The sequence below is a fragment of the Gasterosteus aculeatus genome, chromosome 15 (assembly GCF_964276395.1).
Source record: "Gasterosteus aculeatus chromosome 15, fGasAcu3.hap1.1, whole genome shotgun sequence".
NCBI lineage: Eukaryota > Metazoa > Chordata > Actinopteri > Perciformes > Gasterosteidae > Gasterosteus > Gasterosteus aculeatus.
This window is the reverse complement of record NC_135703.1, coordinates 11,126,641-11,143,079: the sequence shown is the minus strand read 5'-3', so window position 1 is coordinate 11,143,079 and position 16,439 is coordinate 11,126,641. Positions and strand designations below refer to the sequence as shown.

At 45.1% G+C, this 16,439-nt stretch overlaps 1 protein-coding gene across 2 annotated transcripts in view; it reads right to left on the bottom strand.

Moving 5' to 3' along the window:
• stag1a (STAG1 cohesin complex component a) overlaps nucleotides 1-16,439 on the bottom strand; it is a 28,384-nt gene that overhangs the window by 9,956 nt on the left and 1,989 nt on the right. For both annotated transcript variants that reach the window (XM_040198789.2, XM_078089632.1), the window contains exons 2-8: nucleotides 2,478-2,688; nucleotides 2,190-2,310; nucleotides 1,938-2,093; nucleotides 1,709-1,805; nucleotides 1,548-1,624; nucleotides 605-809; nucleotides 256-407 (exon numbers count right to left, since the gene is read on the bottom strand). In XM_040198789.2, the coding sequence (XP_040054723.1) occupies nucleotides 256-407; nucleotides 605-809; nucleotides 1,548-1,624; nucleotides 1,709-1,805; nucleotides 1,938-2,093; nucleotides 2,190-2,310; nucleotides 2,478-2,506 (837 nt within the window). In that variant the 5' untranslated portion in view covers nucleotides 2,507-2,688. The remainder of the gene's footprint in view (nucleotides 1-255; nucleotides 408-604; nucleotides 810-1,547; nucleotides 1,625-1,708; nucleotides 1,806-1,937; nucleotides 2,094-2,189; nucleotides 2,311-2,477; nucleotides 2,689-16,439) is intronic.

Here is a 16,439-nt window from a genome sequence, read left to right as displayed (position 1 = left end):
TATTTATTTTTAAATACATATTTAACAATTTTTATAGTTACATATTTTCTTCTAAAGACTAAATCGTATAAATAACAAGAAATTACTTTGCAAAGTGTCTATTTTACACACTGTTGTTTCATTGTATTTCTTCAAACACAAAACCACACATTTGAGTTGAGAAACAACATCAGTTCTGCGCATCAAAGACCTGCTTTGAAAAGCTTTCTGATATTTGACATGAAATCTGAAAGGTCACATTCAACGGCCGCCCACCTCCTTCCTCTTCTGTAGCAGCAGCTCCAGCTTGTCGTTGGCGCGCTTGCCGGCTATCTTGTTCCTCTCGGCCTCGTACTGCCTCTGCGTGTTGTCCTGGTGAATGCTCAGGTTCAGCGCCACGTTCACCAGCGCCGTCATCAGCTTCATGGCTGCGCACGCACAACAGCGCACATTACAGGCCCAGCAATAAGTAAACATTCACATGCATACACGGGACGTCAAAAGCGAGACAATCCGATTGCAAAGCTTGCCGTCTCGTACTTTGAAATACGTTTCCGGATATCACTTTACTTTGCGTCTTTACGGCAGTGACGCAGGGGGGGGGCCACGGAGCCGGCGGCGTTACCTGCTAGCGTGGACGTGTGTCTGAAGGCGCGCACTTGAGAGTCCGACAGCCCGGTGAGGAGGGAGATCACCGTGTCCATCATGTACTCGTCGTAGATGATGCTGTACTGACACTGGCGGATCAGCACGCTGATGAACTCGCAGAAGTTGTAGCGGAACTTCTTCCACAGGGGCCCCGGCATGGTGAGAGGGTAATCCCCGCTGTCCTGCCGGGACAGAAGCGCAGGTGGTCAGACGCACATCCGATTCTCGGGGCCACCTGAGGGGTTTGAGCGCCCGTGCTGACCAAGATAATCCCGTTGATCACTTCAGAGCGGCCTTGGTGAAATGTTGCCTCTCTTATGCTCAGAGACAGCGAGATAACTCTGTACGGCTCGCTGACCAAAACAGGCTTACAATTCCCCAGAGTAAAGATCAGTTGGGCCATTAAAATGGCGCGTTGTCATAGATGTGAGAGGTGGACTCCTCGGCTCAATCTGGGTGCTGAGAAGATTCTGACCACAACCTCTTTCGTTTGTTCAAACTTTTTGCTTGTTTGTTTTTGGCTCTCAAAAATAAAAAGTGCAACCTGATGAGACAGGTTGACGTTCAATTTTCGTCTTTCTTTGTACCTTTTCAAACCCATTGCACCTCCGTATAAACAGCTTTTTACTTACCTGCACATTTTTTACGTGTGCGTACCATTATTGTTCTTAGTATTTATTTTTAAACACTGTGACCTTTGCACTCGTTTATTTTATTTTAATTTCATTTTAATCTTATTGTCATTTTTATTATTATCATGATACTGTTGCTCTTGTTTTTGTTACAATGACTAATAAAGGAACATCTTATCTTATACTGTGGAAGTTCATTCCTGCTACAACTGGAACCCCTTTCGACAGGACACGTGTTCACCGGCATTACATCTGCATTTCAACTCCACTCCAATGGCAGGCGGTTACCTCGTCGAACTCCTCGGTCATCTTGCGGATGATCTCTGCGTTCTGCATGTTCCTGAACATCTCAATCCTCACAGTGCCTGGTTACAGAACAATGGGGACGGGGTTTGCAATCAGATCGGATCCGGATTAAGCAATCGGTGCGGAGGTCTCACTCGTCTCACCTTTGCATCCTGAGCACTGGATGAAAAAGTTGATAAGATCCAGCAGCGCCAAGTCTCTGTCCTGTTTGTACGACTCGATCCACTCGTCCACCACAGACTGCGGGCACATGCGCAAAACACAAACAAACAATCCCAGGTATCAGCAAACACAATTCAATATATTTGGTTGAATAATGCATATTACAAAGCGTGTATATCTTGAATGTAAGGACACGCAGCAATCACCCACCTGCATGGCGCTCTTGCCCAGTTTGACCACCTCGAACAGAGTGACGGGGTCGCCGCCGTCTCCATTGTGTTGGGCCACGCCGTTGGCTTTCCCGCGCCCTCTCGCTACGCCCGCCGCCTTTTCCGCCGGTGCTTTCCTCGGCTTCTTATTGGATGCCTGAGGGGACGGGGACATGGAGGAGAGAGCTCAAAAGGCACGCACACACACACTCAGGCCTTTGTTGACACACACTCCGCTGACACCGACTCGTACCGGTGCTTGTTTTCCAGGTCTGCCTCTCTTCTTCTTGCCTTTCACCTCTGGATCTTCGATCTCGCCGATGCTCATACTCAAAGCCACGGCGTCCGTTGCCCCAGACTCATTGGAAGTGTCCCTGAGGAAAACACACGAGACAAATCATTAGATTCTTCCACAAAGCAGAGGACGGCTAACACTCACCACAAAGGGGTTCAAAAGCATAAAAGTATTGTACAGCTTTTTAAACGGTGCAGCAAATGCATCCACGTGTTGGAATTGTTTTCACTGGTGTGTTTAGCTTACTGCAGGACAGGGAGCTCCGAGGTGATCATCCTGTTTAGTGCGGCCGGATGTGAGGTGTGCAACTGTTCCTGTGGCTCCTCCAAAATGAGTGTGTTTGAGGTCCAAAGACAGAAGCTCAGTGTGGGGGACAAGTTCTGCGAGGAGAGGGAGGAGAGGCACCACACCAGGACGGACTGAGTTCAACCTGCTGGCACTTAACTCTCTTCAGCTCCTGGAGAAACACATCAAAGAGAGGAGACTGTTAATAAAGCATGGCTGTAACCAAAATACAACAACACATTGATCATACAGGTGTCGCATAAATACACTCTGTGCACAGAAACGCAAGGTTTACATCTTAAAAAAGGGAAGGTATCGATGTATTCACCTAAAATGATGGTTTACTAACTGAAACTGTAATAAATAAATGCTTTACATGGTATCAAACGATAGTTAAACAGCACTTTACACGAAGGGTCAAAGTGTCTCCATAGTGGGAGTGTCTCTGAAAGCGGGACGGATGGATGACTCAAGCTGTCACTCAGGATGTGGAAACGGGGAGAGGAGGACACCAACTGGACACGTTGAGAACTACAACAGCTAAATATTGTGGGATTGTTAGGATTTGAACACGGAGGTGTTGATAAACATTTCCAAAAACCCCACAAAAAAATGACCATTATTCATTAACCAAATCATATTTTACTAAATAAAAGCCTAAGTATGATGGACTGTGGCATTAGACCTCTTTGTGAAAGGTGTTTTAGGCAGAAGGTAGAAAGGTGCTATGTCTAGGCCTTATTCCCTCTAGAAAATAAAAAGTGAAAGTCATTTTTTAGACACAAGCCAGTAATAAATATGACTTTTAGAAATCGTTTCCAGGGTTGTGACATGTCCTAGGTGCCAACAAAACAATCCAAAAAGGCCTTTCAGCCAGAGTGAAGAGTCACAGTCAGAAGACTTGGAGGAAAATTAGTTCTAACATTAGTTTTGGACCATTTACTAAAAGGGCCAAAGAGGAGAGGCGGAGCAATGCCGCTCTTGGCCACAAGAGGCAGTATAATCCACAAAGTCCTCTGGCCAAAGTTCGTCTACAAACTGCTTAATTGAGCTTTAACTGGGAAAAGTGGGTCAAGAAAAATCACCCAACACTCATTAGCCTCACAGCTCAGTGCCGGTCCAATTGTGTTCACCTCCAAAGTGCTTTAAGAGCGGATTTCCCCCAGAGAATGTGTGAGTGTATACGTGTGTGTGTTCAAAGTAGGTCTGGGTAACAGTAGGGGGCAGGCTAAGAGAGTGTGTATTTAAATACGATCTTCAACTGTGTTCCTACTGAGGGCGCACACACACACACACACCTCTGACCCTCTCACACAAACAGGCTTGTTGAGTAAATTACTTTAATTGTTACAAACACGATTAGTATGACGTTTTGTTGGTGTTATTAATATTTAATTAAATCAGAAGCTGCCCTACTTCATAGGCTGGGATTTGACCTGCTTGCATTAATAAATAAATAAATATATGGGCCTGTAATTGATTTTGACACTTGATATGACTGCTGCTCAGACATTAAACCTACAAAAGGACGTAACCGCATTGCACTGCTGACATGGCTGCACATGAACGGTGATGATGATGATGATGCTGGGCGTCATTCTAATCCCTGTGACGGATAAAGCTGAAATGTTATGTAATGCCACAATATAGACCCACCCGCTTCTTAAACATCTATATGCATGGGTCGATGGTGGCGCATAGAGTAGAGAGGATGTGCCTAACCGCCGGGAACCGCAAGGTTGGCTTAGTGTCCCTGAGCCAGACACCTAAACCCCTAATTGCTCCCCGGGCAAAAGTGTAAAAGCCATGGGTTAAACATGCAATGTAAGTCGCTTTGGATAAAAGCGTCAGCTAAATGACCTGTAATGTAACATGCAACCTAACGTTGTTGCATCCATGAACTCTGACACAGCCGCTTGTTTGTTTCACGCCGACATTCCCACTTCATTATCACGTTGTCCCGTCCGAGGGGACAGAAGCCGACCTTGTTTGAATCACATTTGCCTGACCCGTCATCGACCGGCAACTACATAATCCTCAACGCACGTTGGCTCTCATCATGTTCTCGAGGTGCCGGCAGACTGTGTGGCGCGCGCGCGCACACACACACACACACACACACACACACACACACACACACACACACACACACACACACACACACACACACACACACACACACACACACACACACACACACACACACACACACACACACACACACACACACACACACACACACACACACTGTAGCAGCCTCAACAGGAGGCTATGAATAATTTGCAGTCTCTTGATCTGTTCTTCAATTTTAGAGGACAGCACAGAAATTGTCGACTTAACCCAACGCGTTAGAGGAAGGAGGGCCACTCCCCCGCTGAGAGGGGGAGTTGAAATGGCACCCAGAGCAAACGTGAACTCAATTAGCAGTTCTGGGGTCTAAATTGGCTGAATTGGATCCTTTTAGCCACAAGGACTCAAATACATTGGTATCTTTAAAAATGAGAAAATAAGCAGAAAACAATAACATGAAGGCATTAGAAACATTCATATTCTACACAGAAAGTACAGTTGGCAGAATACCGGCTAAGCTGATAGTGTTGTCCCTGTTAACTGACCCACAGATTTAGAGATAACACACCAAAAGGATTTACATCTACTCTCACAGAAGAGTCAAGCGAATGCAAATATCATTCCAGTACAATGTATCTGACACCTTTTGGGTTAAAGCAAACAACACATTTCCAGAGTACAGTTGCTTCACTTGTATTAATCCACCAAATGCAGTAAAGTTTAATACTTAAATACTTTTTGAAAATTCTTTTAGTAAGAAGACCGATTTAAATAATGCATTTGAGAGAAGAAGAAAATAAACTTCAGAAATAGAGTTTAAATGTGGCAGTGGGGGTGCAGACTGTGGCACTGCTTGGTGAGCAGCTTCTCCTTTTCAAGCTTTTCAAAAACATTTGGCCTGAGTCAATTCAGTGTCAGTGTTTCTTTTCATCCCCCTCAAAGGGTTTTAAAATAGAACATGATTTTGAAGAAAACAGTTTTCACCTGGGCTGCACTGAAACATTCTTAAATATATTGAATGAATTAACAGCCTAGTTAGCTTTAATAAAACGCTAAAAAAAGACGGAAATGATGTCCCGTTTTATGGCGGACATTAAGAACTAGTAGCTATACAAACTGTAACGACGACTCCCACAAATGCTGTTTGGAGTAAAAATACGAAATACTCCGAACACCAGGTAAACCAAACGTACACACACACACACACACACACACACACACACACACACACACACACACACACACACACACACACACACACACACACACACGTTCAGCACTTATGCTGGACTCTGATTCCACACACAGAAGCCGAATGTAACAAATTAATTTAATAACTCAAGTTTACAGTTGTGTTAACTATCAGTGTGTGTGTGTGTGTGTGTGTGTGCGCGTCTACTTAAGAGGGAGGCGGAGACAACGAGCGATCATCTGAGAACCACTTAACATGCATGACAAGCTCTCTAGGAGGCAGGCCTTCGTTGCTATAGCGACGGGTGTGGGTCATACGCCCGGCGGAGGCACATTTGATTGGCTGGGTGGAGACAGGAGGGGCCGCGGGAGAGAGGGTAAAAGTTGTTTTTTCACTTCCTAAAACAACTCTGTCGATGACCTCATATGGTCGTCCCATTGCTAGTTAAAAGCGACGTCATCCGGGGAAGAGTAAACATGTTGGCGTGCAATTATTATTATTATTATGAGTCACTGATTTCTCAGACAAATAAAGAGATCGCAGCGTTAAACAGTTAAACCTGCCCGTCGTGATGTCATCCATCGAGGACCTTTATGGGCCAATCAAAGACAGACAATAGCACATTCCTATGAGATTCTTATGCTCCATTCATAAAAATACACTAACTCGATTTCATTCCAACAGCGTCCAGAAAAGCGTTTTGTTTGTCAATAAAACATGCGTATAAAATGATGGTTCTAGTATCACCGTGTCAGTGAGCTCAATATAAAGTGTAGATTGACGGACGCTGAGTGTAGTCAATGTGTGACACAACCTGATATTGTATCAACTGTATTAAATGTCAATTAACTAGCTGAATGCATATTGTATTCAACTGTGAAAAGATTTGTTTTCTTTGGCTGAAAGGGGAGGAGAATAATCGTATAGAATAGTGTCCCTGACTCAGAGCAAAACGACAGCAATACCACACCAAGTAGCACAAGTTACTGTCATTAACAGCAACGGCTACACCATTATGGGAACAATGAAAATGGAACAAAATGCAATATTTACCATGAATTATTAAAGCTTTTAAAGCGCTACAAATGCGATTTCAAAAAGCTGGTGAATACAAAAAGGTGAGGACGGCTTTCACTTGCATTGCAATAGAAAGATCAGGCCAGGCGCATATTATTTCCCACGAAACACAGACGACACAGGTAGAAGACACCTTTCTGCTGACAAATAGAACCTGAACTGCTTCTGCTATAATTGGCCATCGTCTCCAGCGACGGCGTGGAAGTGAGCCGGTTTCACACAACCGCGCAGCGTTTCAGACGGAGAAACACGAGGCTGGGTCCAACCCTGATAACGTCAGGAGGGAAAGAGAAAACGCATCGGTTGCTCAGATACTATACATGTGCTTCTGTTTGTGGTGCCATCAATAGAGACTCCCGTGCTATTTCCGTCCCGACACTCAATGTTTCCGATAAGAGATACTGCGAGCTGGTGCTTGGAGTCAACACTTCCCACTGGGGACACCGAGGAGAGGAATATGTGAATGTATAGAAAGGGGATGAGGACACAGCAAACGGGCAAAACACACACACACACACACACGCACCCTCGCACAATATCAACAATTATGGACACAAGGAAATCCTTTTATAATATTTTGTCTTTGATATGCAAATACAAACAACTCAAGACACCCGGCAGACGAATAAAATCCGTGAAGTAAGATGAGCGGGATGCACTGCGCTGCTGTGTAAAAGCCACACACACACACACACACAAACACACTCGCAGTGTGCCTGAGACAAGTACATGACTATTGTCTTGCATTCACATCGCCTCGGGTGCGTAGTGTAGAATAAATAGGTATTGTGAGAGTAATAAGAAAAACTCAGCAGATAAGGAAGCTTAGACGAGGAATAAGAGGGGAACTAACCAGTAAGGACATAGTGCTCATAGGAACAAGGAAGCATCAGTGGACATAGTGACAGAAACTAGTCCTCATGGTAATACCGGAGGAGATGTAGCAGGACAATGAAGGAGGAGCTGAGCAATAGAGGAGCGGCCCTGCAGACGGCCAGTAGAATACATGCAGGGATGTTGAGGACAAATGCCCGATATACTAAAATGTAAATGTAATCCCCCGCTTGGAAACAGTTCTGGAAAAACATCTTGATCCCTAATTTAAATGAAATGCATCCCAAGATTCAAAGCGGCTGGGTGAACGTGGGCATCTCAAATGCCAAACGGCCATTAATGATCATTTTAAAAATGGGTTAAGCGTCTCCTTGGCAGCAGAGTCTTAGAGGTGAAAAGCAACATTTACTCAACCCTGTGAGTCTCTAACAGAAAGCGCCTCCTGTCGTACCTTTAGTCTCCACATTTATTCATTTAAGACTTTACCAGATTCATGGGCAGTGCATGGAAAACAATTAAAGGGTTTCCCCTTCATGCATCATCGACTCTACTACTCAACTTTAGAGCAAAGCTCCACACTGATAAGAACCCGGGTGCAGAACACAGGTACCGAGCCCCGTATATCCACCTCGGCTCTTCAGACGGACGGGGAAAAGGGTCAATGGGCCCCCGATGAGGGGATTTAAGGGGACGACCTCGGACAAGCGCTCCGATTTTAAGCAAAATTAACGCACTGGAAGGAAACACGCAAAGACTAAATCCAACTGGAAGCCACTGGGGAGGTTACATTTTACTGCCATCAGCTCGGCGCCTCTTCACTCGACAGACACGAGGTGAAGCTGCTTAACTTTGCCTCTGCGCGCTGTAGCTGCTGCTAGGCGGAGATCAGGCTGAAGCGGATTAACTGTCATCCCTCTCTCAAAAATGCACACTAACCCTTAATCCGTAGCAACATCCCCAGTACACATCAAAGATGAAACTAATTCTTTGCCCAACGGCCGTTTAAATGAATTGAATCATTTCATTGACCGCTGGAGCGTTTGAACCACAAGTGTCATCAGTAACTGTAAACCACTCAGACTGTGGTCTGCTCGGTGTACTTTTACCACCACGTTTTATCACCGCGATTAGACCTTGCAACGGCGGAGGGAGGCGTCGCTGCTCTTCACTCATCTGTGACCAGCCAGCCGGTTTAACCCGGGTGGACTCGGGCCGAGTGGTGATTTGAATCTTTGTGGACCTGCTGGCGTCTGGGATCATCTCATGACTGGATTTAACCACAGGTCAAAGTGTCCGAGTCCCTAAAGCAAAGAGAATCTCCTACTCGTCCGTTGACCCCTTTCACTGTATCTCGTGTTGAGTTAGTAGGAAAAGCAGTTCATGAGCAGAGAGTGCATTAAACAGCATGGGGGGGGGGGGGGGGATCTATAAAGAATCCTTGAATTGAGTGATGAGACGTGGCAGAGATGAATTAACTGTTTCCTACAAAGGCCAGAAGGGGGAAATCCTTGAAGAGAAAGTACGTAAAATGAATAAAGCAGCAGACGCGATCGTCCGTTGGGAAGGACATCAAAGACCACGTCAGACAGCCGACGTGGTCTTATGAGCCCAAAAGAACTATTCAGGAAAAGACAGTTTTCTCACACAAGTGAAACAAGTGTCATAAGTTAAAAGAGGCAATTATAAGGTAATAATAAGATTCTGGTTAATAATAAGATTTCTGGTTATCCTTCTTTGTGCTGTGAAAAAATCTGATTAGCGTTGGATTAGATGTTCTGAGAAAAATATTCCAGTTTGATATTTTGTGATGCTTTCATTGTTTTGGTTGCAAAAAATGAATGATGTCCAAAATGAATGAAACGGCATAATGACACAGCCAAGGTCGTATGCATTATTTACGTTATGCAAGACTGAGAAGCAGTGCGCTGCAACACTAATATGATTAAAGGAGAAGTACTGACAGCAAAAGGCAACCCGAGCTTGTAGCAGAGCTTGTGACATATACTTATATTATTTAATTACAAAACATCATAAAGAAGAACAGATAGAGATGGTGGAGATAAAACAAAGAAAAAGGTCTGCTAGTCAGAGTAAAACGTGAGGGGCAAAATGCAGTGAGGGACGAATTACTGAGACAAGTAGAAACAAAACGCTTGACAGACTATTTCTAAATGAAAATATGAAATGTTTTCTTTCTACTTTGTTGTTGCCATGTAAAGCGTTCATTTGCATTCAAATCAATTGCAGTTTATTTGGGAAAAAAAGAGTTTATAATGACACAATTGACCTTTGCCAAATACTTATTTTGGCAATGGGTTGAGATGTTGCTTCCAAAGCAGCTTAGAGCACCTTAAATAACCCCCCTCCCCTTGGATTCCAAGGGGTGTTTCTTGTGTTTAATTTATTGAAGACCAAGCAGTTACTTGAGACCGTAATCAACAAATCAACTAAAAATTAAAACAATAACTTGCAGCTTTAGCGAGTAAAACGTTCCATCCTTTTTATGAACTGAGGTCAGAGAAAAAGCTTCCCCGCTCTGGATTATTTATATAGTTTCATTCCAAAGTATGTTTGGAACCTTGTGTCCTGACTTAAAACCAAAGGCAAAACAAAAAGCAGGTATGTCGCCGCATCTTCAAGAATAGAGAGAATCAGCAACGAAGGCCAACCAGACCGTCACTCCATCGCGCTGCCAGCCTCCGTACACACAGAGGAGCCTCAAGGCCGACCGGTTCAACCAGATTGTGATTATGTCACGCGGGAGGTTACTTGTCCGACAGAGAATCAAACACTCCTGTGTGTGTGTGTGCTCCTGCACACACACACATCTGTTATTGCTAAAACTACTGGATGCTAAAATGCTGCAGCACACAAAGCCTGATTTCAGCACAGAGGAGAAGGCGGTGGTGGGGGTGGGGGTGGGGGTTTTCTGTTATCCAGATATGTGTTGATAAATAGAGTTCCCCTTCCTAATCTCTTGAGATCTACCTGTGTGTATAAAGGACAACGGGATCGTGAGTATGAGGCAGCCAACCAGCGACTGCTCTCTGTGCAATGGCCGCCTGCTCGGCTGCAGCTGGCGCAAAATGGAGCCGCAAGGAGAGGTGGTGCAGGTGGTGGTGGATGGAGAGATGGGAGTGGAGGGAGGGGTGGGGAGAGGGGTAGGAGGTGTGACAGCAGCACAGAGGGGGGAGAGCAGCAGCAGAGGGAGTGGGGTATGTGTCTGGGCTCCCCCTCTCTCAACCCAGCCATTTTCAGTCTGCCTCATATTCACTTCTAATAGAGGAGGTGGGGGGGGCGGGGGGGGCACTCAAGGACTGACACACACTCATACGCACACTCACACCTCTTGCTCCTAACACCCATTATTACTTCCTAATGGTCTTGCGGCGTGTCAACGCTTTCCACAGCAAGCGAGCGAGAGACGCGTGCTAATCTGAGCGGGCAGACGTCGGAGCAAAGACAAAGTGGTGCTCCGGAGCAATGATTTACGGGACCGTTGGGGGGGGGGGTGCAGAAGGGGGTTGCAGGGGGGGGAATAATCACCGTAGAGACACTGAGGCCGAGGGAATCAGAAGCTGTGCTTCAAGGTGCTCGTGTGAGGAACTCCCAGCCAGGTGCCAGATGCAAACGGCACGATGGAAGCGTGTAGGGACCCGGTTATCCGTCTATTTATCTTCAACAGACCAAATGAATAATCAATAACGAAATGGCACCGGGCCACATTAACGGTGGTACCGAGAGGGTCTGCGACGAGTTGTTACGCGAGGGATTTCGTTTTATGATATTTAGGTAGAATTCATAACCCAGTCGTCGTTGTTGCAGAATGCAGTGCAGGCGAATGAATTGAACCAGCAATCTTATTTGTATTGTTGAATAGAAACAGCGTGCGGGCTACTCGTGCCATCAATCATTAGAGTGTTCACCATAAACTGGCGGGACAAGAAAGCGTAGCAGTCTTCCAGTTTTCATCATTTGGGGTGAATAATATGTTTGAGGATGAAACGCATCCGCTCACGGATGTCGACGCGCTCAGAAGGTTGCTGGAACCTTGAGTCGGGACGCCAAAGGTCTGAGGAAGCTGTGAGGCGCCTGATTGACTGTGCTGGACTGGATAACGCTGCCAGGATGATGCGCAGCCAGCAGGGAATAAGGATCGAGGTTTACGGGTAAATAATCTGAAGCCGTCCAGCTAAGGGGGGAAACCCCTTAATCCCCTGCACACAGGCCAAAAGAGCAGATGTGTTGTGAGTGCTACACACCCGCCGATCTGGCCACATCTGCCCTCACCTTGGATACGGAGCACACGAGACGGCACAGTTTTGTGAGACTTTGTCCTGGTTGAGTTCTTTTTGTGCCCCAAAAAGACCTGTACTTTTACGCAGCGAGTACTTTCTGCGTCTATCAACCGTTTTGTCTGGTTGCAATGAAATTAAAATGTTTCCAAATCAGGATCACGTGTGTAGCAGCTCACTTCCATCAAGCGTTTGAGGAATTTTTCTGCAAAGCACTTCACTTCCACTCGGCACAGCTGCAGAATTTACTTGGCACAGGCCAGCGGATCAATATTAAGTCAAAGTGTGTACAAACAACGCTGACCGCCGACACACACACACACACACACACACACACACACACACACACACACACACAGCCGATGTTCAGGAAGGTCTCTCTGCGGTTGCTTGAAGATGGTTAACCTCGCCCGTGTAGATTACTCTGTGGGGACAGGCGGGCCAGTCCAGGGCCAGATTTAGATCTGGCTGCCCTCAACGTACGTAAATCCTAAAACAACGAGTGAAAACCATCCAAAGAAGAAGCCGGGATTTAATTAAGACACCGACCGTTGGAGGCTCCACGAGCAGGATATTAACCTCGGCAACTCTTCACTGCCCTCCGAAAGAGATCAATGTCTCATAACCTCTCATTTCCATCCATTAAAAAAAACAGGACCGCACTCCTCAGCAGGGAGATAACCCTCGATTGAGATATGAACTGGTTATGCAAATGCAGTATGTTCACTGCACTGCTGCAACAAAAAAAAAAAAAGAGATTCATTCCGTCTGGGAGTTTTTTATTCTCCGAGTTACAGGATGGGAAAGCAGCAGAAAGTGTTGACATTTTTAAATGAAAAAGTAAAAGCTAGACCTTTAGCTTTTGACTAAAATGTTTTTATTAAAGCACAGTGTTGATCAGCAACTGAAAGATGTTCTTGTTTAGTTTGGAATTCCCTTAAAATAAAAGGCTTTTCTGTTGCATTTCTAAAACGTCTTTTGGATAGAAAAACTGGCTCAATGCGAGTGAAACCCCCAGTGTTGGTGGTTTCTTGGAGCCGTCTGTCTAAAGCCCAGTTTTTAATAAGGTGTTCCAGTCTACAAAGCTCCACTTTACAGCGCTGATAGAAAAAAGAAGAAAAAAAGGAAGAGCTGCTGTCAGCAGAGAATACCGTCCCACACTTCCTCACGGTCCTAAAAGGCCGCTTCCAATCACTGCGATACCCATTCTGTTCATTCTTTTCCTCACACATTCCTCACACAGTAGGCGTTTAATGTTAATGAAACTGTTTCCGTGTAGATCTCCAGAAATAACCCCAATCGTGTTTTCATTTCAAACTGGATTGTAAAATGAAAAGTATGCTTTAGATGTCTTTAACTGAAAGGTGAGCCTAGGTAGTATAATGTAGGTTATTATTTTGGATAAGTGCAGTTTGATTATTATTGTTATTATTATTATCTATGGAAAAGACGGCAGAAGGCCAGCGCCTCAGCAACCGGGAGTAAGAAAAGATGGGACAAAGCATCAGGCAGAGATACAGAAACTCTCTGAGCTGATGTCCAGGGGAGCAATCGGCAGCCGAGTACCAATGAGCTGCAGGTTGAGTACCAGAGGAAATGAATCAGACGGAGGAACGGACCAGCCAGAAGGACATGAAAACTCTGGATCTCATTAAAAAGGACAGTCCCTCTGAGCATCAACGTGCCTGCCTCTCTGGTTAAATATAGACCGCGCTTGGAAACGGCAAAAACGACAATTCATACAAAATTAAAGTGGCTGAAAGTGGGTTCAGAGCAAGAGGCCACAAGAGGTTTTAGGTCCACGTGTGACACGTGTGCCTCACACCTTTTGCACATCTATGTCAAACATGTAAAATGTTTGTAGGAGGCAGTATTGAGCCAGCTTGGGTTTCTTTTGAGCATTTTTATCCCCTCAGAAAAACCTGCGTTGCTCGGGCAAAGAATGCGTCGCCGCAGCGACGGAACACCGAAGTCGCCATCCGTATGAACGTTTGTTTATTTATTACTATGTAGGCTTTCCTGCAGAAGTCAAGAGAGTGCGAGAGTTGCACTTGCATGAAGTTGCCGATGGACCCTCATCTACCTGCATTCACGTCCTTTATTATTGTGTCTAACCGATCCATTGATACCATACTAACGCTGCTGCTTTAGGTAAGATTTAATTGGCTATATTGAGAGAAGGTCTCCTTTTACGTAGATATTTACCAGAACAGTAATCCACTCAAGTACTGCGCAACTAGAGGGCTTTTTCCAGTGTAAAACATTTATGTCTTTGCTTTTCCTCAGAGGGGAACACAGGGAAATGGGTTTACAGGGCACATGTGTAAGCTGCGGCAGACAAAAAGGCATTTAGTTGGACTCCACATCTATTCAGCTCGATCAAGATACACTGGCTAAACACACATTCTCAGGGCAGAGAAGTCAGATCAGCCCCAGGCTTTGTTTTGATTTTTTAAACACAGCAACAGACTTGATTAGGGTTTAATTTTGCAGTATTATTAATGTATCAAAACTGGACATATTGCCAATAAGTAACCGTATGTTTTTGTTTTTATGTAGGCAATGGGCTGAAAAAGAAGCGTCTTCAGAAAACAAACTATTAAGTCTCGTCCAGTCGGTGGCTTGGTGGTTGTGTCAGCGAACAGGTAAGACGACAAACCCACCGAGCCGCGTGGAGAGAGATCACACACCTCTGCAACAGACACCAACAACGCGACGCACCTCGTCGCCGCTCGACCTGACGGCTGATTACTTCAGATTCAGAACTAGAATTAGAAAACCGTGGCAACACCGTAACAAATCATACTCCAGTGTGCGCACTCCTCGTAGTTAATCAAAGTTTTCCAGGAACAGCAGCTCCTGGCATTTCTGCATCGCTTCCCAACGATCAATATGAAACTCAATGGCGCCTGATTTGATGTGTGAGAGTAATGGATTCAGAAAGGTCAGAATCGATGGGTGACATTGGTGTAGTGTCTGTGTAGTCAGGTTGCAATGAAATAATGGTGCAGGCGTGTTGCCAATTTATCTGCAAGTAACACTATAAAACTGTGAACAACAATGTCAACTATTTCATCTCTCCAGCTTTCAAACGTGCCATTTTCCAGAATTCTATGCATGTAAGGAGTTTTCCTTGTTGTGTGGTTTTTCTCTATGATGCCGTGTGAGTCGTCTTGGTACACAGACTCAACGGCTTACATTATTATTTATTTTTATAGAAAGATAAAATGCTTCAACCCATGTTGCCGGACCTTATCTCAGCGGTCAACCAAGTTCAGCAATCGTTTTCCTGACTGGACCCGAGTTTCCTCGCGGCAAACCAAAAGTCACAGACAACAAGTCCAACACCAGCAATGCCACTAATGACACGCCAGGAAAACACATCACAAGGGAAGTCTTCAGCACACGGGGAACAAAACTGTTTTAGAAAGCGTTTGCATATTGACACGAGCAGTAAACACACTACTGCAGCACAGTCGTTACATTACATTAAGGTGCTAAATGCATACGCCTCAGTAATTGAGTGTTTTTTAACCATCATAATAATAAATCACAGCGAGGCCGCTGGGATTGCAGCTCTGTCTCAATACATCGATTACTTAATCTTCTCAAATCGCTCTGCGGCTCCTGAGATTAGCTTATGCTCAATATTTCATTCAACAGAAAAGTAAACAGCCCAATAAGAGCAGACGACAGCCACGGATGTTTCTTCTTCGACGTTCCTCTGACTGAGCTGAAAACCGCCAACATCTCGACTCAGAGTCGCCACTCGCCATGCAATGGGCTCCGACAAATGTCGAGTGCTTGACATAATCTCCTGAGCCGTGTCATCACAAGCACACGGCTCTCTGACGAAAAGCCCGCCGCGCTCGAGCCTCGAGCTCAGTGACCGCTAAGGCACAACTCACACGTACAGGCCCGCTTTTAGAGTCTTAAACAATACTACTTCAAAGCTGCATGTTGTTTGAAAGAATTATGACATTAAGACAAGAGCCTGCTGTCATTAGGATTTGTTCAATTTGTTTTTCTTTGCAACCATTTGCTCTTCTTAAGAAAAAAATACCATATTATTATTTAAAATGACAACAAGCTCCTGTTTATGGTACTAATAGGGACCACTGTGTAGTTCTTAAGAGCCACGGCAAAGAGCGAAACTATTCAGGGATAGAGGAAGGAGGAGGCCGTATTCACCATTTCTGATAAGCCTCAATGTTATTTAAAAGGTTTGCCCGATCACATTTTCCTCAGCCAACCTTGAAAAGCAAGGCCACCGTACGGCAGCCTCCACCCGCTTGACTCCCAGGGCGAGGGCGGCCTGTTGTACAACGGAATTCTTATCAAATAGAAAGTGGGTATATTTTAGAAGCACTGTGGTTTTCTTTTTCAAGGATAAAGCCTGAAAAAGAAAAAGGGCCGTGTCCAAATAGTTATTCTTTCAACACAAGTCAAAACACA